Source organism: Amblyomma mixtum, chromosome 1 (assembly GCF_055824585.1).
Source record: "Amblyomma mixtum isolate Tamu chromosome 1, ASM5582458v1, whole genome shotgun sequence".
Classification (NCBI taxonomy): Eukaryota; Metazoa; Arthropoda; class Arachnida; order Ixodida; family Ixodidae; genus Amblyomma; species Amblyomma mixtum.
Window position 1 is genome coordinate 262,398,633 of NC_143012.1, and position 26,473 is coordinate 262,425,105.

General features: G+C 48.2%; 1 protein-coding gene across 1 annotated transcript; it reads left to right on the top strand.

Annotated features, from left to right (window-relative positions):
- Positions 1–13,165: 13,165 nt before the first annotated feature.
- On the top strand, positions 13,166–25,340 carry LOC149371595 (uncharacterized). Its single transcript, XM_089585202.1, has 6 exons — positions 13,166–13,563; positions 17,413–17,798; positions 19,124–19,513; positions 20,708–21,672; positions 23,730–24,101; positions 24,927–25,340. The coding sequence occupies exons 1-6, from the start codon at positions 13,166–13,168 to the stop codon at positions 25,338–25,340; spliced, it is 2,925 nt and encodes a 974-aa protein (XP_089441328.1).
- Positions 25,341–26,473: the final 1,133 nt, after the last annotated feature.

Below are 26,473 nucleotides of genomic sequence, written 5' to 3' on the forward strand. Positions count from 1 at the left end.
CAAGTTGGCTTCGTAGCAAGCAGTAAAGCATTTCGGTTCAGTAACCTAAACGAATCATGTCCCCAATGAAGTTCTTGATTATCTTACCCCCTGCCCGTGAATATGATTAGCAGAACGGAAACCAACCATACGCAAACGCTTTGAAAGCAGCCGATCATTTCTGGTTTTTTTAATTTTATACAAACTTGCCCTTCTGAGTTCGTTTAATGTGCATTATCAAAAACAGCTTCGAACACTCCAAAATAAGAAAAATAGAAACAAAAATAAAACATGGAATGTGTTAATGAAACATGGAATGAATACATAGAAAACCATGGGGACCCTTAGTCACCTTAAGAGCGGCATGTGATATCATTAGACAGGACACTTATCCATAATTCCCCTTTTATTCCTTCTACTAATCCTTCCTGACCAATCTACTCATATATCTTAATCCATCTAATAACCTATCTGAATCGCTATTCTAATCACGAATAATACACGATATATCCATTAAGGATTCCGATCGATTTTTAAACTTGCCTCCTCTGGGTAGAGGCGTCTCAATGTTTCTTTCGGGTTCACGTGACCTTCTGACAGCAGTGTGGCGTCTGAAAGGAAAAAACATGTGTGACAATGGAGGCCAGAGATGCATGTGCTGGTACGACACTACGCAGTCTTAGGTGTGCCTGGGCGGATAAAGCTCACTTGTTCCTGTGCTCCACACGATAGACTACTCAAAAATAAAATCTAAAGTCACGAAAACGTGCATTGCTGGTCGAGCTAAAAGTTGTTTTTCTTTAATTCTGCTCTCTGACAGTGCGCAAGGCAAAGACGGCATGCTTCAAGCTTTTCACTATTCCAGATTCCTTATTCCAGGGATCTCACCTGGCGGATGTAAACATAATAAATGCTTCAAGTAACTTCTGTGTGCACTGCGTGCCACGTAGGGCACTGCTTAACATGCGACAGTTTTAAAGATACTTTGTACCTAGTCTGGTGCTTCATGCGCGGGAGCAAAAGTGTAGCTACAAATTGGTTCTTTGGAGCGACAGGTGTCCATGTCAGTTGTGAAAGCCATTATAGCGATAAGTTAACGACAAATGTTGCACACGAAGAGCCACATCACCTGCCGTTATGGAAGCATATTTATAGGCTCGAAGCGCCCACTTCTGACAACCGCCCACCACTTATTCCTCCGAGACACCACTTGCTTGTACATAGCCATCCAAACTCCTTGCTATGTATAACAATATTTCCCTTTATCTCCGAATAAGTGGCTATGCAAATATATATCGTTTCTGAATTATGGTTTACGGGTGTTTAACATTCATAAGCAATTCAGCCTATGAGAGACGCCGTATTGAAGGGCTCCGGAAATTTCGACCACAGGGGTTCTTTAACGTGCACTGACATCGCACAGTACCCGGGCCACTGGAATTTAGCCTCCACCAATCTGGAACCGGAAGCGGATCAGCAGCCCAGAGCCATAATCACAGAGCCACCACGGCGGCGCAGAAATAGAACATTAATATCTTTAACGCCTTTGAGACTTGGGGCATTTATAATAAACGAACAAACGAAGCAGATCATGTCCCCGAGTCAGGTGCGAAGATGACAGTGGGAGCGGGAGGTTTTTGGAAATACTTTGGCCACGCCTGGTACTCTACAGAGCTGCGTAAAGGTCTCATCCACCCACCTAACTTTCTACATCTCCCTGCTGCGCTTGCCTCCTCTCAGTATCCAGTCCATTGGCCTTAAGGACCATCGGTTTTCTTTCCTTCCCAATACATGTCCTGACCAAGCCTATTTCTTCTTCACTTCGACAAGGATATCATTAAGCTACGCTTGTTCCCTTACACACTCTGCCCTCTTCCTGTACCTTAACGTTAAACGTATCATTCCAATCCAATATCAGCCATCCGAAATGAAAAATCTGCACTCCTTGATGTTGATGCAGAGAGCAAACTATCCCGGTGCCAATTTTGCGTGTAGGTATTTCTGTGCCTGAACCCAACAAAGCTTTGATCCATGGCTGAGAAGTGGCTGCAGTCGATCTCTACGATATATATATATATATCAAACTCCATGTCCGGTGCGGATCTCAATCGCCCTAGCCACTGCAGTCCTGAACTAAGACCCAACCCTCGAACTTATCACTGCCTTTGAAACCAGAGATTTTTTCTCTCGGTGTCTGCACAGGAAGTCATACCACGAAAGTTATCCATGTCTTTCCAGTGATACAGTTGTTACGTGTTTTGACTTTTGTCGGAAAACAAATTCCATTTCGTACAATGTCACTGCTGGCAATGCCCGCTGGCGCCATCCTCTGCAAACCAAAAGAAATCGAGCAGAGTGAAACGGTCGCACCGATCCCGGGGTCTGCTGTTCAATACGAATAGTTAAGCGGGCATCACCCAGAGGGCCCTGCAATCCTCGCAGCAACGGAGTTTCAGGGCACGAGAGATAGTCATTTCCTCATGGAGGAAGAAAAAATTAGGGGGGAGCATGACATCACAATCTTGAAGCCTAGTCATAAAAAATATAGTGGAAAGCATCATGGGAAACGGGCCCTCACGTGACAAGGCAGTGGTAGCTCTTAGCCGGATTTTGGTTTCGGTTTCGACCGACTGCGCGACCCTCTGCTAGTGTTCACTGACGGCTCCGTGGTGAGCACAAACTGCTCGCTCGCCGCAGCGGCCACCATCCCCGAGCGACGCGTGCGCTGACTGCGGCGCAGTGGAGACATTGGAGCACATGTTCCTTCGCTTTGCCGCTTCTGCAGTGCCCCGTCGCGAGATGCTCGCGGCCTACAGGGCACCGGGAATCATCCCGGACAGTCTCGAAGCGATCCTGTGGCCGCGAGGTAGTGCGCGCATCCGTGACAGAACAATAGTGAGCCTCTGTGCGTTCATCGAGCAGGCGGACTTGACTTCCCGCTTGCTCTTCGCCATGTAGTGCACGCGTGACACGAACGCTCCGTGGGTGCTACCTCGGACGGTATACGCGGCCGGGCGCCCCACCCCGGCCGCTAGTGCAGTGTGCCGCGCGCGCGATTAGTCCAAGACAGGACGCTACGTGCGCGCGGCTATGTAGTACTTACGGTTTACTTCTTTTTGTAAGTGATTGTGCGCAGTGGCCGGGAGACCCCGCGCAGGGGAAGACGTAAAGCCGCCGGCTCTCTCTATCTCGACAGCGAGATAGAGCAATACTTCACAGCTGCATTTCACGTCGGAACCGCGTATGTGCGCGAGCGTACTCGGCGCGACTTGTGCTTCGAGAATAGCGGAGAACGGCGTGCCCATGGGCCGGCCGAAGTCCGCCTGCCGAGAAATAGAACCTTGCGCAGCGCGCCAGAACGCTCGTTAAACACGTCCGTCCGCCGTGAGCGCTCTGGAAGCCACTTCGCCCTTTTTTAGAGGCTCGTTTTCTTCGCCTACTCTCGAGTTGTGTATAACGACGAAAGGAATTCCTCTCCATTCTCTTTCTGAACCACAGTTGAATGGTGACGAGGTCGCGGCCGCACCCTTTGATGAAAAGTTCACCTGCAGTTTTCTACAGTGCTCCCAAAAACTCAAGAGTGTAATCAACAGAAGTGTTGAGACGCGGAGCCTTCAGACAACCTCGAGCTCGGTACGCATTCCGTCAAAGCTGCAACACAGGCGCTGTGCTTCTGCGCTACATCGGAGCCCGGACGTTCACTAAAAAGCACCGCTGGTTAGCAGTCTGGTAACTGTGGAGGGCCTATTTCCCAAGAGTCAGTGCGCAAAAGGGCCCTCGGCAGCGGCGTGAGAGGAGGATGGCTTGCAGAGGCTGAGCGCACTCTCTCCTAGTTTTTTTTCCTCCATGCATTTCCTGCTGGCCTATGTTCTGAGAGGTTTACCGTGTGTGGTCGTCAGGAAAAGAGAATTTTTTGGGGGGAGAGGCTAGCGCAGCTCCTGGGCTTGGGTGCCTGTGCAGACAACTGCATTCATTTCCTTCAGATGGTTCATGCTATCTAAGACGTAGGACTCGCGTTCACACACTACCAGTGCACATGCGTGTCTGTTTTGTCTGGTTGAGCCTGCCTTAGGCAACCCGGAATAGCCGTGCGGCTCCACTACCGTGTAGAATTACTGCATAGCACATAGAGTTGCGCGTAGGTCCGCCATATTGCTCTCTGTAGCATGGAATTTTGTGAGGGAAAGCCTAACTTTTTCATTCAGGAGCTGGACTTGAGGCTGTGGTTAGAGCAAGTGCAGGCTCAATCCGCTTGATTCCGGCTTCCAGACTTGCCTTAATCTAGTCAGATTACGGCTGCATTGCACGACAGAGCTTGGTAGTAATGCGTCTGCTGCACCTAGGCCTACCTTAAACGCTTAGCATTTCAAACGAAATACTCTCCATGCATGTCTCCATTTGAAGGATGGGTAGCGCCATCTGTTGTAAATGCTAGAAATCACAAATGTTTTCTTTTTAACACTCGGCGAACACTTGTGATAAAATTGCATGTTATTGATGAGAAAACATACTTTTCAGTGACTATGTGCCCTCGGAGAAGATAAAATGCCGCAAAGCAAGAGAACGCGACGCCACCTAGAAATCGCGGTGTGACGTCACTTGAGAAAAGTGGGCCTCTTCGATTTACCGCGCTCGGGTAGCCTGCGCCAGAAAAAGAGAGGAGAGGCTCTTTCCACACAACACCCTGGGAGAAAAGTGTGGAGGAAGTAACATGATTTTTTCACGATCGGGATTCCATCTTGTCCGGGCAGCTTAGCAACGGCGTTGTAGGTCCTGGTTGCAAACAGGGCGGTAGCAGACGGCCGCGGCGCAGCATTTGCGGTGCGGCGTAGGCGAACTTTTCTCAACTGCTCGAGTTTGTTCTTGACCGTGCTCACAGGCTGGCATTGGCGCCGTTCACTCATATCTCAGGTGGAATTCGCTGCAAAACTCTCGTTGTTGCGTGCATTGATTTCAACGTGCTCGGCTACCATGATCGCACGGGCATTTCGTCTATTGCGCCACTGCTCGGAGCCGTTGGGAGAACACCGCTGCTCACTGAGGAGCAGTCGCGCTGTTCGTTCACCAGTGATTCAATACGCCGTGCGCTAGAGAGGTCGTCGGCGTATTGTGCGGACGTTTCACGTCCGGTGCGTGCAGTGTGCGTGTACCATTCGCGCTCCCGTTTCCATCGGCAGTGAATCCTCGTTGCTATTAGGCGTGTTCTTGCAAAGCTCCAGTGATCGTCACTGGTGTTAGTGTAACTGTCATTTTCGTTTTTCGCGATTGCGCTTGTTTGAGAGGCGGGGGCCATGAGATGGGCGGAGGGCGATATTTTAAAGGAAGCAGCTGCGCTCGCTTTGCTCTTAATATACTGCAGAAACTTTGTTACACGCCCGTTTCAAGCGTGTAACGTTTGAAGCATCTAGCGAGCTCTAGCTTCCGGGACGTGCCGGGCTGAAGTGTATTCGTTCATATCGTGGCCAAGTCTGTGCTTCTGATCGCGCGCTATGTTTAGACCGGTTTCCTGTTGCAGGTTTGCAATTGCTTTTCTATCTGATGTCATGGTCAAGAAGTGCGAAAAAGACGAAGCTCTAACTGAATTAGGAGGCCTTTTCTCACGTGTTTATTGTGCCCATGTCCTGTGATAGTGTTTATTGAGGTAAAAAGGACTTAGTAAAATGAGGATCCACATGTGCGCTGAATTTCATTGGTGCCTGTGGTTATGTTGAAGAAAAATAATTTGATGCATTCGATCATTACCTACAATAGATCGACTTTCATTTTATATATTGTCGATCACAAGTAAAGTGTGCTACTATGCAGTGAAATTACAAGCTAGTATTTCATCAAGTAGCGAAAAGCGGTGCGTACAGTTTCAGCTCTGCACATTAAACATGAAACACAGCATTGAAATGATGCACAACACTGTGAAACTTATACTGCATCCACTGGGTACTCCTAAACTTCTAGAAGTCTGAAAAGCTACGGTAATATATAATACGCACAATACTAGATCTGTGGATATGTGAAACATGCTATGTTTCCATGCTACAAAGGGTGGATTTATGGAGGGGGGCAGTCACATTTTAAACATGTATTTCTTGGACTTTTTTCATTGAGAAAAAGATGTTCAGAATGGTTATCCTGTGTAAAATTTCAGATAAATCCTCCCCTGCTGTCTACTATATGAACTTTGGGCCTAACCGTTTCTGTCACCTGTGTGAGTGGCTCTTGGAGTTGTGAATCAAAAGTCATTGCTGGCACGGCCACCATTGCAACACGTTATGATATTGCATTTTGCCTTCAAACTCTTTAGTATAGTTGCCCATCCTCACTGCTGTATTCGAGAAAGCATTCCTTGCATCACCAGCCGCACGAAAACTTGCTATTAAGATAAGTATAGTATTTAAGACCAACAACCAAGCACTGCTGAATTTTTCTTACCCTCACTTCTGCAGCAGGAGGCACTGTTGACACAGCCAGCTTCCCAAACATATGCAATGGAAGCATATTGCAACATTAAGCAACAAGAGCTGCATTAAAAGGCAGGTTGAACACTAAGGTGGGGCGTGACCATGCATGGCAGCATTGTTCACGACTCAGCCGAAAGCAGACAAGTGCACACTCATTCAGCACAAAACTAAGAGGTTTGTGCTATCCATCAGAGAGTGCGATTAAAGTGTGCCAGTATGTGGAACACTTTTATGCGAGCGTAGCATGCAAACAACCCAATATCAATAACCTTGCTCAGGGATATCATGCATGAACCTCTAAACTCATTCTAGCAAAGAAGGATTTTTTTTACAACCTCATGAGCGCATTTGACAGCTGTCTACTCAAAAATCATTATGCTCTCAAAGAGAAAGTGTTTGCCGAGTACCATTCAAATATAAGCCTCGTGCCAGCAAGCTGGACATGAAAGGCTTCCAGGGTAGCCATATACTAAAACATTTCAGGAAGCTTAACACTGCATTAAGATGGGATAGTTTATTCGGAAGCTTCATGAAATACACTGAGATCCAAGAAACACAGCATTAAAAAAGAAAAAAGAAAAAGAAAGATAAGAAGAAAAAAGAAAGTGCTTTGAGGCAATAGGTATGTGAAATCTCTTAATTTTAGAACGTTCCCCAAAGCTCTTATAAAATTTGATAAAATATTTTTGCAGAAATGACTAAAAAATTACCAGGAACTTTAGCGGCTAAAGTGGTGAAAGGCGAAAGCCTGAGTGCTGCATTGTGCTATGCGATTGTTCACTTATAATTGGTGACGAAGTAATGACAAATTACTAATTATTGAATAAATACTGATTAATCACTCAGCACTAATTGACTGCTAATTAATGGCGCTTAAGCTTCGTCTTTAGGAGTGGAACGCGACAGACTGTTGTAGCGCTGCCATGGAGTCCACGGAACGCCACCATCCGTTCCGCGCGATGCCTTGCCCTTTGGACGCAACGCTTTTTAAGGAAACGAAATGGAGCTGCAATTCTCAGTCATATCGGTGGACACCTGAGCCGCACCGTACAGGAAGGCAGGAAGTGGGTGAGAAAGAAGAAAGAGGGGCCGTAATGAAGAAACTGAAAATTGTATTTGAGGAAAGGAAATTACGCAGTAACGGTCTCACATATCTCGGTGGACACCCGTCAAAACGCGCACACATCTGTCGACACGGCTGCCGACACGGCTGCCGACACGGCTGTCGACACGGCTGCCGACACGGACGCAGACACGGCTGCCGACATGGATTGCTAACGACAGCATGAGGCATTAAAGGCTTTCGCCTTAAAAAACCTGAGCTACCGGTGACTATTGCATGCAATACTCAGCAAAGAATGCAGGGGCTCGTTCGGTCAATTGTGAAATTTACCCTTGATTTTATATGCGACTATTGTTGCGTATACCTTTATGCACTCGCTGTAGTTTCTACCGGCATCTTGGTTATACATGCGATTAATTCGATCCCGACTTAACGTATTCATTGATCACACGCGCCCTTAGGTTATTCTAAAATCAAAGTAGACACGTGCGCCAAAGCAGATGAGTATATTTTTATTCTTTTCACAATACATCCACTACCAGTGGCGTAGGCACAAATATTTTCCGGGTAGTGTTATACGCCGCCGGTAAAAAGAAAAAGAAAGAGACCCTGCGCTTAAACAATATCTTAGAGATTTTTCTTTTTTAATAAAGGCGAAGGGTTAGTTTTGTTCACTGCAATATCTACATAACGATACGAATGCACACAGGATCCCCAGAACTTCATTCATAAAAAAAAACATTTATTTTCTCACAAAAAAAACAACTCATATGGAAAAACGTGGCTATTTACAATATTTTCGCATCATATACAACAACACAAAAGCTTCTGCTCTACAACAAAGTCATCAACTGCATACAAATGGCATTTGTCAAAACTTCTACCGCATACGTGCAAACCTGCGGGGGCGTGTGCCCATGCGGTAGCACGCTCCTTCGTTGGCTTTGAAACGCGCGCGAAATCGGCGCGGCGGTGAAACGTCAGCACGACGTCAGCCCGGACAAGATGGCGCCGAGCTTGTTTCCGGCTTCACAAAATGTCACGTGACGGTCTCTCCTCTAAATTTTCCTTCCTCCAAGAAGCTGGCTGCCCGCAAGTTCGCCTCTGACAGGAAAACGCATCATGGTCAGATGGGCTGCCGGCCACCGGAACCAGGATGCGGCAATCACGGCGGCAAGCAAGTCACGAATCACGGAGGGCAGATGCTCTCTCTAGCTTCGCGTTCTGCTGCGTCTCATTGGTGTCATTGCTACGCACGCATACGGTAGAAATAGGCTGCTTGGTATCGGAAACAACGACTTGCACTTATTGAGGGCTGCGTGCCGCAAACTGCAGAACAAGCAGCTGATCAAGCTCGCACTCGTATACATATCGGCAACGACAACGCGAGCGTGTGCGTTCGGTGCACAGTGTGCTGTCTAAGCTTCAAGAAATCCTCAAAAGCATCCGATGAGCAATCGCAATCTAACGTGTTTCAGACGACACCACATAGGACGGAAAAACGGCCCGTGCGTTGTTTATCAAGCGACAAGCCGCACTCTCGGATTATTGCGTGTTTGCTTACTACGCAGTAAGTATATAAGACTGGTATGACCGCCGACGATCGACCCTGCATGGGGATTGACTCTGCTGTGGTCGTTGCGATTTCTACGCTTGTAGCCTGCTTCCTGTAAGCTGTAAGCAGAAAAGTATCCAGATACGTTTCGTTCAACTGTAGTCTGTCGGCCGCCGGCTTTTGCTGCGGGCAAGGAATGCACGCATAATCTCGATAAAAGCGCATATCAGCTTGTTGAACGTTCACATAGAACAAGCGGGTATACTGTATAAATTTAGCAGCGTATTGTATCTGTAATAATACAGCTTTATAGCAGAGAACTGGCACTGGAATGGTAGGCGCTACAATAAATCCCTGCGTGTCGGCGCCTCACGTTCCGCGCGTGCTTGCATGATGATCAGAGCTAAGAGCTTATTTTGATCCCTCTCTTCTTTCTTTTAATGAGCCAAACGGGAGGAGATGCACGCCTATGGTACTTCTCAGATATTTTAAACATATGTGGCAGAAGGCCCGAGCATCAAGCTGTAAAAAAGTTGGCGACGACAGAATCAGCACTTGGTAGGCTGCCGTAATAGCGACAACTGTGTGGCCACATATATGTTCGCAGGGATGCCTCGAACAATGTGCTCGAGAGGGCTTTTAATAAAGGACTTGTTTCAGTCAAGCGTTTTTCAAAGCATATCCGCTTTTGCACTGCGCCAAACGCAATGAAGACCATACGCTCCCGTATCGCGCTCAGCCAACACTTCGTAAAACACGTTCAGCACATGCATATAATGCGCGCGTCTGAACGCGTACTCGGAACTGGAATCTGCGGCTGCTCTTGTGCAAGGCATCGAACACCATCGCAATATCAGCCGGGCGCACGAAATTAACAGCCTAAAAATTTTGTGAATCAGAAGTATGCGATCGTAAAATGAAGCGAGCAATTGTGCTTGCGAGGTGGTGAGACTATCGAAATATGATCGCGCATACGCACGCAAAACATATCAGTAAACAGTGAGAACTATCGCAAACGGTGCCATTACAGGCGACAAAATCGGTATGCACCGTGGCCTAGTCGAAACAAGTGCCTGCATCTCATAAAACATCGCATGAAGAGCTGCGGTCCTTCCAGACCACACAAAAATGGCCGCGCGAGCTTCCCGCTACCATACACCTCTCCGTCGTCTGCTATTTGCCCGAGCGCTGCCAGCACAAAATCGTCCTGGCGAGTCGGGCTGCCAGCTGGGAGCCCGAAACCGCCCAGCCAGAGAAAAACGAACGCGTTCCGGGCAGCCACCAGAAGTGCGCGGAGCAGCCCGAGAAAATTGAACGCCTGGCACCGCGCTCGGGCAGCCCGCAAGCAGCCCGCGGGCTGCCAGAGGCGAATAATAGAAGAGGCCCACTACAAAAGAAGCACCACACCGATTCGTCTTCTGTGGGCACGGCGGACGCGGCTTGGCAATGACACTAACCGGGACTCTGTTCTGCGTTCTTCAGGTCAGTCCTCACAGTAGTTCATTGCGGAGCGATTGTCGTGGCATTGCTGTCCAGCCGTGCCCATGGAAGTGTCTTGACCTTGCCTAGAAATGCATTCTTGTCTGCAAGTTGCTTCTCTGCGGAGACACAGAACAAGCCAAATTGCCAGGCTGTCGGTGTCCAGCGCCGGCAGACAAGTCCTTCGAGACCTCAATCTCGCGCTGCTCCCCACCACCGAACGCAGAGTCGACATCCTGGAGGCATGAAAAAATACTTTGTCTGTTCAGCCACTCCCCAAAAATATGAATTGGAAGTATAATCAGGGGAGGCGTGAAGCGAGGGCAAAATTTATTAAATATTATTACAGAAATAAGACAGGCGTATACTACGTGGATACAGCGGGTACACCCGAGGAGGGCGTCTGCACCATTGCGGTGGTGCGCGAGGGAAAGCAGGTGAACGGGCTCTCAGTAAGAAGTAGCGACGCGCTAATGTTGTAGGAAGTGGCGATTGCACTGGCTGCCATTCACTCCGACGCGGCGTACATAATGTGGGTCTCGCAGCAGGCCTGCCGAAATTACGTGCGGGGTAGGATAGCACCACTCGCCCGCAGAATACTATTGGCATTTGAGAGCAATTAGAGTTCGGCTATGAGTAAAAAACAAATAGTATGGGTGCCCGGTCACCAGGGTGTTGAGGGAAACGAGGCCGCTCACGCGGCTGCCCGAGCGTTCCTTCCCCCGGGTTCCGCTCAATCCCCCGGTTCTGCCGCGGCAATCATACCGATTCCGCTAATCTCTTACGCGGATAGTACAAATCATTTCCGCCTCTGCAGGAGGGTACTCCCGGGACCCGCCGAAGGTCTCGACAGAACCGGAGAGTGCCACCTTAGACGGCTTCAAACCGGGTTTTTCTTAAATCCCGCCGTACTGAAACACGTGGACCCGACATTTACGGGCAGGTGCAAATTATGCGGGCAACATGCTGACCTATACCACATGGTGTGGGCATGCCAGTTAGATACAAATACACCAGTTATAAATCAGATGACTAGGGAGGGTTGGGAGGCGGCCCTGTCCAGCTCGGACCTGGAGGCCCAGCGGGCCCTGATCCAGAGAGCACGGGCAGCGGCGGCAGCCAATGGCGTCCCGGAATAGGGACTGCCACCCAGGTCAACGACCATCCACAGCTTCCCTTCCCAATTCAATACAGTGCTATGATAAATGTTTTCTCCTCCTCCTCCATCAAAATTCGGCCGCCGCGGCCAGGATCGAATCCGCGTCTTTTGGGTTAGCAGCCGAACGCCGTAACCACTGAGCCATCGCGGCGGGGCGGAATAATCTTGGCGCTCTTAACGCTCTATGCTAGCATCTTAGACATTCACTGGCATTATCTGGGGGAAAGCTAAAAAAAATTCCACTTTAGTACCGAGGGCACTAAAGATGTGCAAAGATGGTGCTCACATAGTATTCAACAGCGGTAAATTAGCAAGAGCAAAGGTACTGGAGCCGTTTTGGCTATTCTGAAGCAGTAACAGTCTCCACCCGCTGAGATAAGTTCACTGGTGACAAGTTTCCACTGCAGGCTGAGCTGCTTAGCAAGTAAAACAAAAAGAAACCAAGAAAACTAAACAACTGGCAGAAAAGTCTAAGGTAAGTTGAGTAATGACTACGGAGGTCTTGTCAATAAAATAAATCGGTCAGCAAAACTTGCCAAAGCAAAAAACATGGTAGTAAAGTTAGTTTCTAGTTTAAACTGAATTTTCTTTTTAGTTTAAACTGAATTTACTTTTCAGTTTCAACTGAATTTTCTCAAAACATGTTTTTTTTTTGTTATGACGGTACTATTATCTTCAAGAGAATACGAGGCAGAAAGCCGTTTCTTCGTCTGTGTTTTATGTGAGCATGGAGGGACATACTGAACAAATTTTTTATTCAAGAGTTACGATCTGTTCTTATTTTAAAAACCGAAATAACACCAAAAGTGGACTTTAATCTAGATCTCGAGAGAAAAATATTTAAAAAAATTACTGTTTTAATTGTATAGCTTTGGTTCACTAAAAAGAGCATAAAGCAGCGATAAAAATGAAACAAACAGGTAGGCGCTGCCTCAATCGGTTGTTGAAAAAAATGCACCAAAAAATGTGCCAAAATACATGGCAAAGCTAGCGCTTACCTTCTCCCTTTAACCGTCCGCCGGCTAGCCCAGGTTCCAATTCTTAGCGCTTCTGTAACTCCACAAATAATTCAGAAACCGAGTCCTTTCCTGAGCCTTCTGTTCACAACATTCGCTCTGGCATTCGGTTAAATCATACGGAATGTCACCACCGAACAGCGTGTTCTTTTTCTGTTTTCATTTTTTACACTCATATTTCACTTGCATTCATAAGCCGTGGTCCCGTATATATCTGGACAACAATGCTTTTGTAAAAGCACCAACTTGGCCTCAGTGCAGAAACGCTCCATACATTGGTTGCGTGGTTAAAAAGGCGGAAGAAGAAGTGCAGCGAACGCCAATAGCACGGGCGCACGAGGTCACGCAGAAGAAGCTCACGCTGCGTTCCGACGGCTGCTCTTCTTAGCGCTCCGCTTTCTGCTGCTTTCTCCCTTTCTTCAGCCCTGCTTTTGAACAGCGAAAGGCCCCGGGCAGCCAATGGACCCTGGCGCCAACCCTCAAGGCACGCAACCACACGGCCCGCTCAAGGAATCGAGGCAGAAGCACCGGCGGTCCCTGCGACCCAAGCGCACCAAGCAACCCACCAGGAGCTCCAGTTGCAGTGAGCCGCCCGCAGCGAGCACCACCGCTGGAGGCGGATGCAGCGACTCACCGAAGCATCCACCGCTACCCGGGTCTTGCAGTGCCGTCGCTTCCAGTGGTGCGCCCTCTGGGCTTTCCGATCAGAGCAAGCCAACGCCTGGACGCTCCATCAAGTCCTGCTCTCCAGGCAAGGAGGTTGTCCAGGCTTCAACTGTGCTACCGGCGCTACCTGCGCATGCTGCCAAAGCTACTGCAGTCCTGAACAAGTCCAAGTCAAACCTCGATGCTACCAGGTGAGGGATGTTTCACAATCAATACTACACAAGGTATTGCCTAGTACGTCTTAACCAAAATTTCCCTACCTGTTTCCCATGTTCTGGTGTGTGTGGGCATGATGCCGATGCCGGCGAAGCACTATACTGATTGGTTTCTAAGTGATTAGGCTTCGGGTCTTTGGTGTGCCGCGCAGGTCGATAAAGCTACAGAGATATGTCTTGTTGGCATCCAATAAGTCGCGAATAAGAATATGTCTTGCTGGCATCCAATCAGTCGCGAATAAGAATATGTGTTGTTGGCATCCAATAAGTCGCGCATAAGAATGGGGTGGAGCACATATGGCAGGTTCTCTCAACATGAATGGCAGTTTGCCAATACCCTTCAAGAGAAAAGTCTACAACAGCTGCATCTTACGGTACTCATCTATGGGGCAGAAACGTGGAGGCTAACAAAGAGGGTTCAGCTTAAGTTGAAGAGAACGCAGCGAGCTATGGAAACAAAAATGATAGGTGTAACGTTGAGAAATCGGAAGCGGGCGGAGTGAGTGGAGAAACAAACGCTGGTTAATGACATCTTAGTCGAAACCAAGAGGAAGAAATGGGCTTGGGCAGGGAAATTAATATGAAAGCAATTTAATAGGTGGCCCTTAGGAGTAACGGAGTAGATTCCAAGAGAAGGCAAACGTAGCAGGAGCCGGCAGAAAGTTAGGTGAGCGGAGGAGGTTAAGAATTTTGCGGGGATAACCGCGGTGGCCGCAACTGGCAAAGGGCAGCGTTAATTGGAGAGCACTGATCTCCACTAGGGGAGCTGGATGCCGTATCGGGCGCCCGAAAGTGAAGCCACCGGAAGTAAGTGGCCTTGTCCCGGAAGTCAGCCTTTGGCAGTGCATGAAATCGGACCTCAGCACGGTTTTTCAGTTACAGTTTTGTTTTCCCACTTAGCATTTCGTCTTTTCGTCGTTCTTGTCTTTTTACGTGACAATGCCTACCTGTTGCGCCGTGAAATGAGCGAGGAGGCCAGCGAAGCCTTCGGGAAAGACGTTTCAAAAATTAGGGTCCATTGCATCGCAATGGGACGACACTAGCAGACGACAGGACGTCGCTACACGCAGCAAGGATGGAGCCTCGTCTACTCGGCTCGGTGTCGTCTCCTTTGCCTAGCTTCGCCAACTCTGCTCTTTACTCTGATGCTTGTTCCCATGCACAAGCCCAAGTTATGCTATCAATGGGGGATAAATTTATGAAAGAATAGGCGGAGACTTTCACCAGGCAGCTGAATTTGCAGCGACCTTTTTACCGAATTATGTGTAGTCCGAACCGGAGCGAGGGCTATTTTACTATCTGGTGAGGTGTCGAAGGTGTTCGGTTGGTTCACTTTAGCGCCTCCAAAAGGTATGGTACTGCTTTTTCGACGGAGCGTGTTATGTACTGTTTCGTTCTGTAGCAAGTTAAGCCTGCTTTGGCTTTAATTCGTGGTCCTTGGTGAAGTTGACTTCTAACAGCGCTTCTCACGCGCACTGCAGCATTCGTCTTTCTTGTCAGTCGTTCCTCTCGCGCTGTGCCTTTTCTTTTGTGCTCGAAAATTTGGTTTTAAGATGGCCTAGCCTCATCGTCATTCCACTACTTCTCCTTCACGATCGGAAGACACGACTCAGACAAGAATATAGGGTTTAATGCACGTACCCGTTTGCCGCGGAAGGGTGCGACCTGCATGCCTGTTTTCTTCGGTTTCTCTGAAACTACAGGGTTCTGCACACAATGCTCACATTTCTCGAGTTCAGCTTGCTTGTTCCTTTCATATAACAGCAGACATTACACGAGAACAACGCAAGAAGCTGAGAACGAACGGGCGAAAGACGCGACTTTTTGCATTGGAATACACAGCAGACAACCGACTTCAGCGACAAGCCGTCCAACTTCCGGTGGCTTCACTCGCGCTCGTCCCGAAAAGCGGGAATGCGGTATGCAGCCACCTAGGGGAGATCAGTGTTGGAGAAGCATGGGAGAGGCCTTTGCCCTGAAGTGGGCGCAGTCTGGCTGATGATGATGATGAAGTCGCGATGGTGGCCATCGCCACCTTGCCTAATAAATTAAAACGGTCGCTGCGGGACAGCTGGTGTTCACAGAGACGGACACAACTTCCTACCAGCAAGGCGCGGAGGGAGCTGATTGGCAGTAAGTGCAACAGCTACTTGTGCGAGATATAAGAATAGTCTATTTTAAGGTGTTATAGCTAACGAGCGCTCTCCTAGGCGTTAAGTCCTGAATGGAAAACCAAGGAGGAATACTACTTCAGGCTAGATTGATTGGGTAGGGTCACCTAGAGCAAATATGTCATTTTTACCCTAAATAACTTTTTTGTATGCTAGAAAATTGCCTAAAAACGAGGTGCAGCTGGCATCTCCGCTTGAAGACTTGTGCAGCAGCGACGAATGACATACTAAAGAACAAACGCTGTTTCGCCGTATCGATGGAAAATTAGCGTCGATATGCGAGAAAAGCAGCGCGGCGTGCATATCCAGGAGTGCGAAGGGTCTCGTAATTAAAACTGCGCGAAACAGACCACCGAGACAACGATTAGGCACAAACATAGCTTTGAACCTTTCGTCTCGCTTCTGCGCACTGATCATGCATGTAGTTGTTGTACGCAGGAAGTTCAAAACAGGAAGCCCCCAACGGCAATCACGCTCCGTGTGGTTGTTACATGGCAGGCGAAACTATTTTATCCCTTCTTGAGACGCGGAATCCGCTACCCTGCGCAGGCTCATGCAGACACGAGTATGCATGCGCGTTGTCAACCCGTAACGAGCTTTTCGAACGCCTCGTCTTGCATATTTTCTGTGCTGTGCAAAGATGAATATGATTTTGGATGTGCTAAAAAATATCTGAGAAGTACCACATGTATGCTGCATCGCCTCTGATTTGGCTCATCAAAGAAGAAAGTGTCCCCTCGTGGGTCATCATGCAACGCAGTACATGAGGCCCAAAGCAAGGTTTTCGCATAGAAAAATGCTGCTCAACCAGCGTATGCGTTTCCGTCAAGATTCTGCGTGCATTCCCTGCCGACAGCTATAGCTATGAACTCCACCTATGAACGCACTTTTTTCTCCAGCAGACTGACGATTTTGGAGTGCATTCAGTAAAGCGGTAATATATTGGGAAAAAAGTAAGTAGGCTGGGGAATAAATATTTCATCTGGCATGATTCATTCTTTGAAGAAAACTCAAGCCATGCTTTAGCAAGGCTTCAATGCTCGATGGTATTTCCAACAGCTTTTACCTTAAACACGCCAGTATTTCTCGCGCAATGGCCCATATGCTATCCAAAGAAAACTCAAGTAGCGTTCACTTTTAACTTTCCTCACCAAATCCAGCGCGAGGCGTACCTTCAACATTTTGTTACAATAATTAGTAGCGCAGGTCTCCGAGAGAAACCCATTGTTCCCACTCATGGCTTCTATTCTCTGATTCTGGGCGGAATATACTTATTGCTTGTTCCTCGAATAGGGTGAGGAATGGTATACTTGGCAAAAGCTGTAGTGGGCTTAATATTCCCGCTTAGTTTTGAGCGTTCAAAAAAAAAGGGGGGGGGGGGGGGGCGCCTGCTATCATTCACTGTCGTTATAGCGCCAAAAGAAAAAATTGCGTCGATTGGGCGAGGTAAATCAGATTGCACTTTGTGAGCCCAAAGCAAGGGCTATGCTCATTATGCGAGTAAACACGGTGTCATGCGCCATCACACATTAGTGCAGCGTAAGTCTCTTCATAGTGCCTTGAAGGAACTTCTGCATATACTATACGAGAGATCAGACTCCGTACAAAAAACAAACACTAAAATTATTTTCTTGACCCGTCGCTTCTCTTGAAGGCCTAAACCATCCGACTTGGACGCCGTCCCGGGCGGAACGCATAAGGCAGCAATGACTCCACCTGTTGCTGGAGCGAAAGCAGCTACCGGCACCGAAAACTCTCCCGACCAGCCCGCAGCGGCGGGAGCACACGTCGATGGCGCAGCTGCTACGGACGCACCGATCGCGGTTTCCCTTCATCAACCTGAGGCACCTCAACCCGCGGTGCAGCCGACTAGCCCGAAGCAGGCCGGCCGTCGGCACCGCAGGAAGTCGAAGGCGGCCTCAGCTGCCAAGAACCGAAACGCGGACCTTTCTGCCGAGGAAAGCTTCACGCCTGCGTCATCCCGGGAGGCAGCCTTGAAGAAGAGCAACGTGGTCTCGTCGTCTCACTGGTCCTTCTACCGTGAGTTAACTAGTCTGCTTTACTAGCGCTTAACGACTGAGAAACAGCTTCCTACGGTAGGCTGTATTAACGGCGTTTTCTTTGTTGAGGTAAGATTAGTAAGTTATTGCTACTTGAAAACTCGGTCGCTTCCCTGCTGATACTGTTTTCCGTGTAAGTAGAGCATTGCCGTGCTAATCATCAGGCACATGCGAAAAGGGCAGAGTTAGTCACGTAATTCAGACACTGCGCTGCAAGGCATGGGAATGCACCGTGTTTGAGTCGCAAAGCACGGGGCCAGGCGAATTGGTATGTTGTTCACGTGACTTGTTTCGTGTTCTAGCAAATACAGTTTCCGTTCGCCCATTCAGCAAGAAAAGTGGCTATGTACGACGAGAGAGTGATATGAAGATTGCTTACTGCATTTGTTACGATCCTGCGAATGCCGACGTTGTAGAGGACAAGACAAACTATCAAAAATTACGTTTTTTGCTTATGGTACCGGATTTGAAAACCTACGGCATCTCGGATCAGCTCCTCCGCTTTCATCACTGATTCTTTCTAGCTGCCTTGACCGTGGCTAATCAGACTTCCCCATTAGTTTCTGGAACAGAAAGGCATCACTTAAAGAAGAAAAAAGTAGTTTTCAAGTAGAACATTCTGTCAAAAATTATGTTTAAGGAACCGAGATCAGACAATAGGGAGAGCAAATTTTCACTGGCAGGCGCACTATCATAAACCACCTTCTGCCATGGTTTGGCTCTCGTAAAAGCCACGCAGCAAAGCTGCTTTAGGATTTTGCAGTTTTCGTGTTCGAAAAAGGTGTTTTCAATTCCGTAGTAGCACATATCATCCACAAAAATTTGTGATTTGGTATCATATATCATTTGACACGGTCACTACAAGTATACAGCAGTAAGTTATCTTTCTGAAACACTGATAATACGACCAGAAGACGTAAGAATAGCCTGTAGTTTTTCAACTTCGAAGCAAGAAAAGGTTTGGTTTATGGGGTTTAACGTCCCAAAGCGACTAAGGCTATGAGAGACGCCGTAGTGGAGGGCTCCAGAAATTTCGACCACCTGGCGTTCTTAACGTGCACTGACATCGCATATTACACGGGCCTCTTGCTAGGGCCTCTAGCAAGAAACGTCGAAAAAAGCGAATGACTCGCCGATCGGAATGCTTGCCAGTGTCACGCTTTTTAGGTGCCCATTGGCCTCTCTTTCAGAACAAATGAGCAGTCGCCTCCAGTACTTAGTTTCATCTAGTTGACTACTCCAGATGCCCGCGATTTTCCATGGCTTTCATCGCTGCAGTAAGCCTAACCGCGCTTACGATTGCAGCCATGAACTTGACGTTCGTGACTGAGATTAACTGCATGGAGGAGCGCTACCTGTACGTGGTCGTGGCGGGGGTACTGGCAGTCGTGTTCGCGCTGGCCGTGGTTACTCTGCTGCTGGTGCTCTCGAACAAGCCTTCCAAGCAGTATGGGATGTGCGACACGGCTGAGTGCATCGAAGCCCGCGACTACTTAGAGCGGCTGCTCAACACCAACAAGGACACATGCAGCAACTTCTACGGCTACGTTTGCGACTCCTGGATGGATCGTGCCACCGACCAGGACGGGCCCAGCAGCTTCCTCAAGGACAGCGTAGATGCCTCTATCGCCACGATCAGCAGCCGTCTTCTCGCCCCAGACTTCCAGACGGAAAGAGCGGAGCCGGATGCTAAATGTAAAGGGTGTAAAATAACTCGTTTTACTTTGCTTTCATAAAGGCACCGCCAGTCCAGGATGCGAGCGTTAGCTTAATAAAACGAAGATGACGCGGTCAGTGTTCTGCGGTCATCTCTTCTGTCTTCCCAGCGTGAAGGGAGCACTTAGGGGACGACATCACGATGGTCGTAGTAGAAACACGTCTATGATGCCACTTTCATTAAAGGGCAACTGGAAGAGTTATAGAATTCGGCGAAGATAAATTGGTCCAATACACGACGAAAGCGCAGCGATTTACTGTCTAGTAGTCTCCAGTGCTTCGGACATAAAACACAACATTAAGTACTGTAGTGCATTCTTGTACGCTTTTGTTCGTAGGAAGCTATGATGTGAGCCTAGAATTTCGGACTGTACCACATTTAGCGTTTGGAATGGATGCGCCCCGCAGTTGCCACTAAAGGCATGTAAGACATTGTTTGATAATTAGGGGAATCACACTAAGATGAGTAAATGTTTAATGAAAGACTAATAACTCATTAGCTTACACCAAAGCGGGGACGTACGGCTGCAATCAGAAGATACACAGCATTCACAGTAGCTCTCTAGTTGAAGAGAAAGTCCTCCTCGTCCTAGGATCGAAATCAGGACCACAAGTTGCATGTGACAGTCACTCTACAGACTGATAATGAGGACGAGCAGCAGATGCAAGGGCCAGAACGAATCGATAAGAGTTCGAAGCGGGCACAGGGTCAGGTGCATAGACGAAACACCTAATGTGGAGCACTTTTGTGCTTGTCCTAAAAAACTGCAAGAATATGTTGCCTGTGGCATCTCCTAAAAATTCTATAAAATTTTGAGGATATGCAAAAGCCAATTGAGTTGAGCACATTTTTAAAACTTGAGAATGGATATTACAAGCATTGCATACGGAGAATACGCTGAGAATTTCCTGATCGTTGACAACCTAACTGTGCGCTTAGCCCAGTTTTTTCTGGAAATACCAACAATGAATAAATGAGCCAGCGACTATACACCAAGTAAATGGTAATGGTTAGCCTTATGGAATTTTTTATGAAAATCTCTACCATCAATAGATTAGACAGCGGATATACACGAAGTAAATGGTAATGGTTAGTCTTATGGAATTTCAAAGAGGAGAGGTCAAAAAGTGCTAGTGTACGAAGTAAATTATGCCTTGATCATGTTTATGCAGCGCCCGCCAACAGCGACAAAGATGCGGAAGGTGCAAGAGTGTTGGCCGTGGTATACCAGAGGTGCCATAGCTACGTCTTGGAGGAACCGACGGCCGCGTCGTTCAAGACGACGCTGACGTCTGTGCGTGAACGTCTCAACTGGACGAAGGTTCGCGGCGCTAGCACCTACCGGGATCTCGTGGGGCTGATTGTGCGCACATCGCTACTGGCAGGATTCCACACGGTCTTCGCTCTCGAGCTGCTCAACGAGGGAGGCAGAGCAGTACTGCGGCTGTCGTCCGGAAAGTCGTTGCTCGGCAAGCTTGCGATGTGGGGAAACCGGGCAGAGCTCGAGAGCTACCTAGGACGCGTAGTGGAGGACGCCGACGAGCGTGCGCTGGTTCTAAGGCTCGACGAGCTTATCGCGGCCGACCTGGACTTGGGCGACCGCATCGTGTTGGAAGATCAAAGGCTGCCGCTGCCCGCACTACTCGAGAATCTTGTGCCGGATGTGACCAGTAGCGACTGGATAGTCGCCTTGAACCTAGTCGTGGGTCCGGGCGCTGAAACCATGCGCGCTTCGGACACGTCCTTCGCATCCGGTGTAGAAGGCGTCCAAAGCGCCTTCAGGAGGTTACACAATCATAGTAGCGTGAGCGAGGCTGCATTGTACCTGGCGTCACACCTGGACGCTGACTTACTTTCCTTGGAGCTGGCCAGACAGCACGCCGCGGCGCATCCTTCAAAGACGGACCATTTCTGCCTCGACCTGGCACGGAAGTGCTTTGGGTACGCCTGGCCGGACCTTTTCGCGGGATTGCTTGACTTAGAGGACAGCTCGCAAACCCTTTACACGATGTTCAACGAAGTAAAGGAGGCAGCCCGTGGCTCAGCCTTATTTAGATGGTTGCCGGAGACCTCCTGGGAGGACACCATAGAAGATATAGACAGGGTGTCTCTTATCTTCGTCGCCGAAGAGTCTAAAGTAAGTTCATTTTGCCCTCATTGAGGTATCACTTTGAACTGCCATTCAAGCGGGCGCTCAGTCCCAGAAAAAAGCACTCATTTTAAAGTGACGTTTTTACAGCTGGCTTGCCACTTTCTCTGCGCATGAGACAATAAAACCAAATTGCTTCCATTTCCTATTGGCAAGCCACTATGCCACCGATGCTCAAGCCACCATACCGCCGATTACGTATCTGGAAAAAAATCTGCGTTGTTGATATTAATCAATTTAAGTCTGATCCTGCAGTCGCAAAACACGAAGCTTTCTTAAGATTGCCATTGTGTACCACTGTAGTCTCTTTTTATTTCTCATCGTAGTTTCTCTACGTTTCGAGAAGACTGCTTTCAAAACGTACAGTGTACCCCGTTGGACATTACAGTTCACAGAAAAATGTGTATTTTATTTCCAGTGATGTATAAGCATAAGCTTATCATTTGCTTCTAGTGATGTATGAGCACAAGCTTATCATTCTGAGATATGCTCAATTTCCACTCTCGCACCGTTACTATGTGGTGGTGGATTTAGTGGCTGCCGTCAACCATGAGAGAAATTCGTCGTTTAGACCGTTTACAACCCGTTGGGCGAGTTGGGTTCTGACTTCCCAAATTACATCGCTTTTGATCGCACTGAAGGAATCACAGAGAAGACTCAAAACACAAAGCGCTATTCAAGAACACATGCTTTTAAAAGAGCCCTTTGTGCTAGAAATGAAGTTCCACAATACAGTCCGTTCAGTGACTTGGTTTTCGACTTCCATAACTACAGCGCATTTGACGGCACAGGAGAAGCACAGTGAAGATGTAGAGACACAACACTGAGAGTGCTCTGTGTGTTGTGCCTCTTCATATTTTGTTCCGTCAAAAGAGCTGTAGTTATGGAAGTTTACACAATTTAACGCCTGATTTCCTGGTGCAGAATTACTCGTCAGCTGCCAAAAATACTGAAGGTTGGTCAAGGGCGATTGCTTTTCGCCATGCCAGATCGCACTTTTGTTCCCTCCAGTCCTGACAACTTTCATCGCTCGTGCGGGCACTGAGATACCTAAAAAATACCTAACTGGCTACTTCAGTTAATGCCCAGGAGGAGCTTTACTCTTGGGCAGGAACTCAAGGCTTTGGTGGATCTACTAATATCCGTCATTTCTTCCGTTTCTCTCCAAAGGGGCGCGTTAAGCGTAGACCGTGCGCTCTGTCTAAACAGAGGGAAAAGGAAAAGTTGTATGCAGTATAATCTGGGATTTTGTTTACATTACTAGTTGAAATCATTTTAAATGAGGAACATTAAGGACCCATTTTAACGTACTGGATCTAAGTCTACAAAAAAGTATTAGCACAGAGGTATGCACGAGCAGTCACCTGTCTTAAATAAAATGACGAACGCCCGATTGATTGCTCTGCTTTGCCGGCATTGCAGGCCACATTTTTGAGGCAGTACTTTCGAGATCGAGCAAATTTGAGATCTGCATTTTCCTTCCACACAAAGTCATATAAAGACCAAGCCAGTGCCCTTGACATACAATATTTGAGTTCGTGCTATCGCTCTGGCCGTGTTGTGATGCCAATTTTATCGAGAAAACACTCGCATCATATTGGAAATTGCTTTGAACGCATCTGCCAGTCGCGTTTAATAGAAACCCTGTCCTTTTATATAATCCGAGTAGTTAATGGATTGATGGTCGAAATTTTGCAACATATATGATAGGAAAAATAAAGTTTCACTGTTCATCTTACATTTCGTGCACAACTCGCTCCGCTTTCATTACTCACACGATTTCAGGCGCGGGTAAATGAGGCAAGCGCACTGTAAACCGTGTATAGCTTCCAGTTATTTTTTGGGTATATACATAGCTCTCACGCAGTGCTTGAATGACTTCGTCTGCTTATGCATCTTTTGGTACTATTGTACAAGCTGCGAACAGGAAGTCGCGCATGCACAGCTGGTCACCAATTAATCTGAGTGACCACTACAGTGCACCTGGTTTCCAAAGCGAGTAGTTTTCTAATGCACACAAGAACCAACATTTCTTTCCCGCGCAGGCTGCCAGCCGAGGTGAGCTCGACTACCCGTCGTTATCCCGGTTCCTCAAGGAGGTCGGCGGCGACTTTGTGCGCCTCTACGTGCGCGTGCTGGAGCATGAGCACACACTGCGGCTGCGGCAGCCTCCGACGCGGCTGCAGCTTCTGCTGCTGCGACTCGAGCAGCGTTCTCAGCTCGCGCACTCGGCCTCGCAAGACGCTGTGCTCGTGCCCACGGTTTTCCAGCGGCCGCCGCTGCTCTACTCGGTCGGCGTGCCTGCATACTTCAACTATGGCACCGTGGGGGCGCTGTTGGCCGCTGCCATCCTGGAGGCCATCGCCCCGGCAGTTGCTGCTGGCTCGGACCAACAGCAGAAGATCCGAGGCGAGCAAGTATGGACGGCTCATTTCGGCACTTTTTTTTTACGCCATTATCTAACGCACGCCGGGTGCGGCACCGACATTGCGTGGAAGCATATTTCTATAAATGCGGGCACATGGCGTGAGAAAACACTACTGGTGCGCCTAGAAATGCATGCTTCGCTCGCTGTGCTGTGTGTACAGCACTGCGATCGACACAGCAAACAGCACTGCTGTATGCCTGCAAATATATTGCGACAGATTGAAAGGTGTGTAAGCGATCAAGTTAGATAGCACCGAGCGGTTGTTGAATCACTGGCTTCCGGCAGTGGTTTTACGATGGACGGCAAAAAGTGCCAAAAAATGTCGCTCATCATATCACATGAGCTCTATCATGTAGATGGGAGTAGGCAGAGGGGAATTAGGGTATATAAGGTGTTGGAGATTGCCACTTCAGGCTCGTTGTGTACCAGCGAACCATCCCTGACGCAGGCTAAGAAAACGATTTTCTGCGCAAGCACATGCCACGCATGAGGGGGCGTTGGCAGTTAGCATATGCGTCATGTTGGCTTGAGGTCAAGGTTTATTTCGATTCTACCGTTAATCCTATCGTTTTCTGTACTTTCTGCACCTGCAAGTAATATAGTTAGCATAAATTTATTAATCCACCAACACTGCGCACCTTTCCGTATATTATTTACCTGTGAATTCTTTTGTTGTGTCGGGCAGAGCCTCACAAAAAGTAAAACGTCCCGATGATAGAGAGGCTGTCGTGCCTTCTCAAGCGAGAATCCTTCAACAATGGAGTCTTGATTTCCTAAATTGATCTCATATGAACCCTCCGTCCACTGCCCGCAGTACAACGACACAAGGTGGACGCCGGCGGCACTACGCCGGTATAACAGTAGCATTCGCTGTCTACAGCGCCTCTACCGGCGACTCGGGCTGCACACTGAAGTGGCCGGAAGCGACGAGGAACAGCACCGCGCCATGTTTCTGGGGGCACACGGTCTACGGCTCGCCTTCGACAGTATGGCAACAAGCTTCAGGCGGGCCACGGACAACTCGGACGCCTTCAGCGCCCTCTGGCCGGGCGCGCAGGTGGTCTTCTTCACACGGTTCTGCTTGCTATGGTGTAACGCCGATCAGCGGCCCAACCCGTTGTCGCCCCGCGGCAACTGCATGCTGCCGCTCCACAATATGCCCGAATTCGACAATGCATTTGAATGCTCCGAGCGAAAGGATTTCGTCTCGGACAACTGTGTGCTGTGATGAGAACGACTGGGCTGAGGACGTTTCAGAAGACCGTTGGGTTAAATATGATGAAGACTTTCTTTTTTTCCCTCTACACTTTGTTAGACGTAATGATACGTAGCTGGGTAACAGGGAGGTTAGGGAGCAGTGGTTACGTAGTATGCGCCCGCTACACGTGACGACTGCTGTTGTGCGCTGAGATAGGTTCGCTGTTTTTTGTTTGTACTTGTAGTGTAAAGTGTTGTGATCATACGGCGGAGACAGGCTCTAGTTGTATGCTGAGAATGCAGGAACGACATTGCTGTTGTGCCGGTACACCCAATAGCTCTCGTCCTGGCTTTTCAGTTGAAATCAAAGCAGCTTTTTTGTTTTTGTATATATTTTAATACTGTTATTGGCGCTTTCTTAAAAATATTTCAGTGATGAACCTGTATTTAGAGGTAGACGCATAAAATTTTGGTGACTCGGGCTTATTGTATACCGTTGCACATGAAGCGTTGTACGCTGCGGTCTGCGCATGACTCTTCAAGCACACTGACTAGCTATGTCTCGCTGTCTCAATGTATTAGTGTCGTGCATTATTGTGCGTATTACTTTTTCACTTGCTGCTTGATAACGTCGCTCGCTGAATGCCACAAGTGGTGACTTGTTACTCTTGTTGTTACGCTGTACGTACCTATTAACTATTTGGTGGCGCTCTGCGTGGAATCCTATTTAAGAGTGCGCGATGGATTGTTCCTAAGGGACTACTGCGCATATCTGCTCAAAAACATTTCAACATCGCACGACCAAAAAGTTTCTTGGAGAAGAGACTGGCAGACCCAAAAATGTTTGGAGCAAACGAGAGAGCTGTGCGAAGCATACAAGTGTTATCTGAGAGCCACACACGGCCGGCTCATTTTCCTCATTTGTTTTGTCGGAGTGTCCGCAATTTTTCAGGTAAGGACGGACCGACGCTGCACGATACAAAATGCTGTGCAAACAACAGAAATACAAAAGATCTGGCAAACCGGCCACTGTACTCAGCTTCGTGGTTGATTTGCTTTGCTGCCGTTCGTGAATGTCTGCACGATGAATCTAGACGAACCCTGAACGCGGCTAAAAATAGACAACTGTGATGTTAATGGTGAAGAGCAATCAGCGGCCTTCTG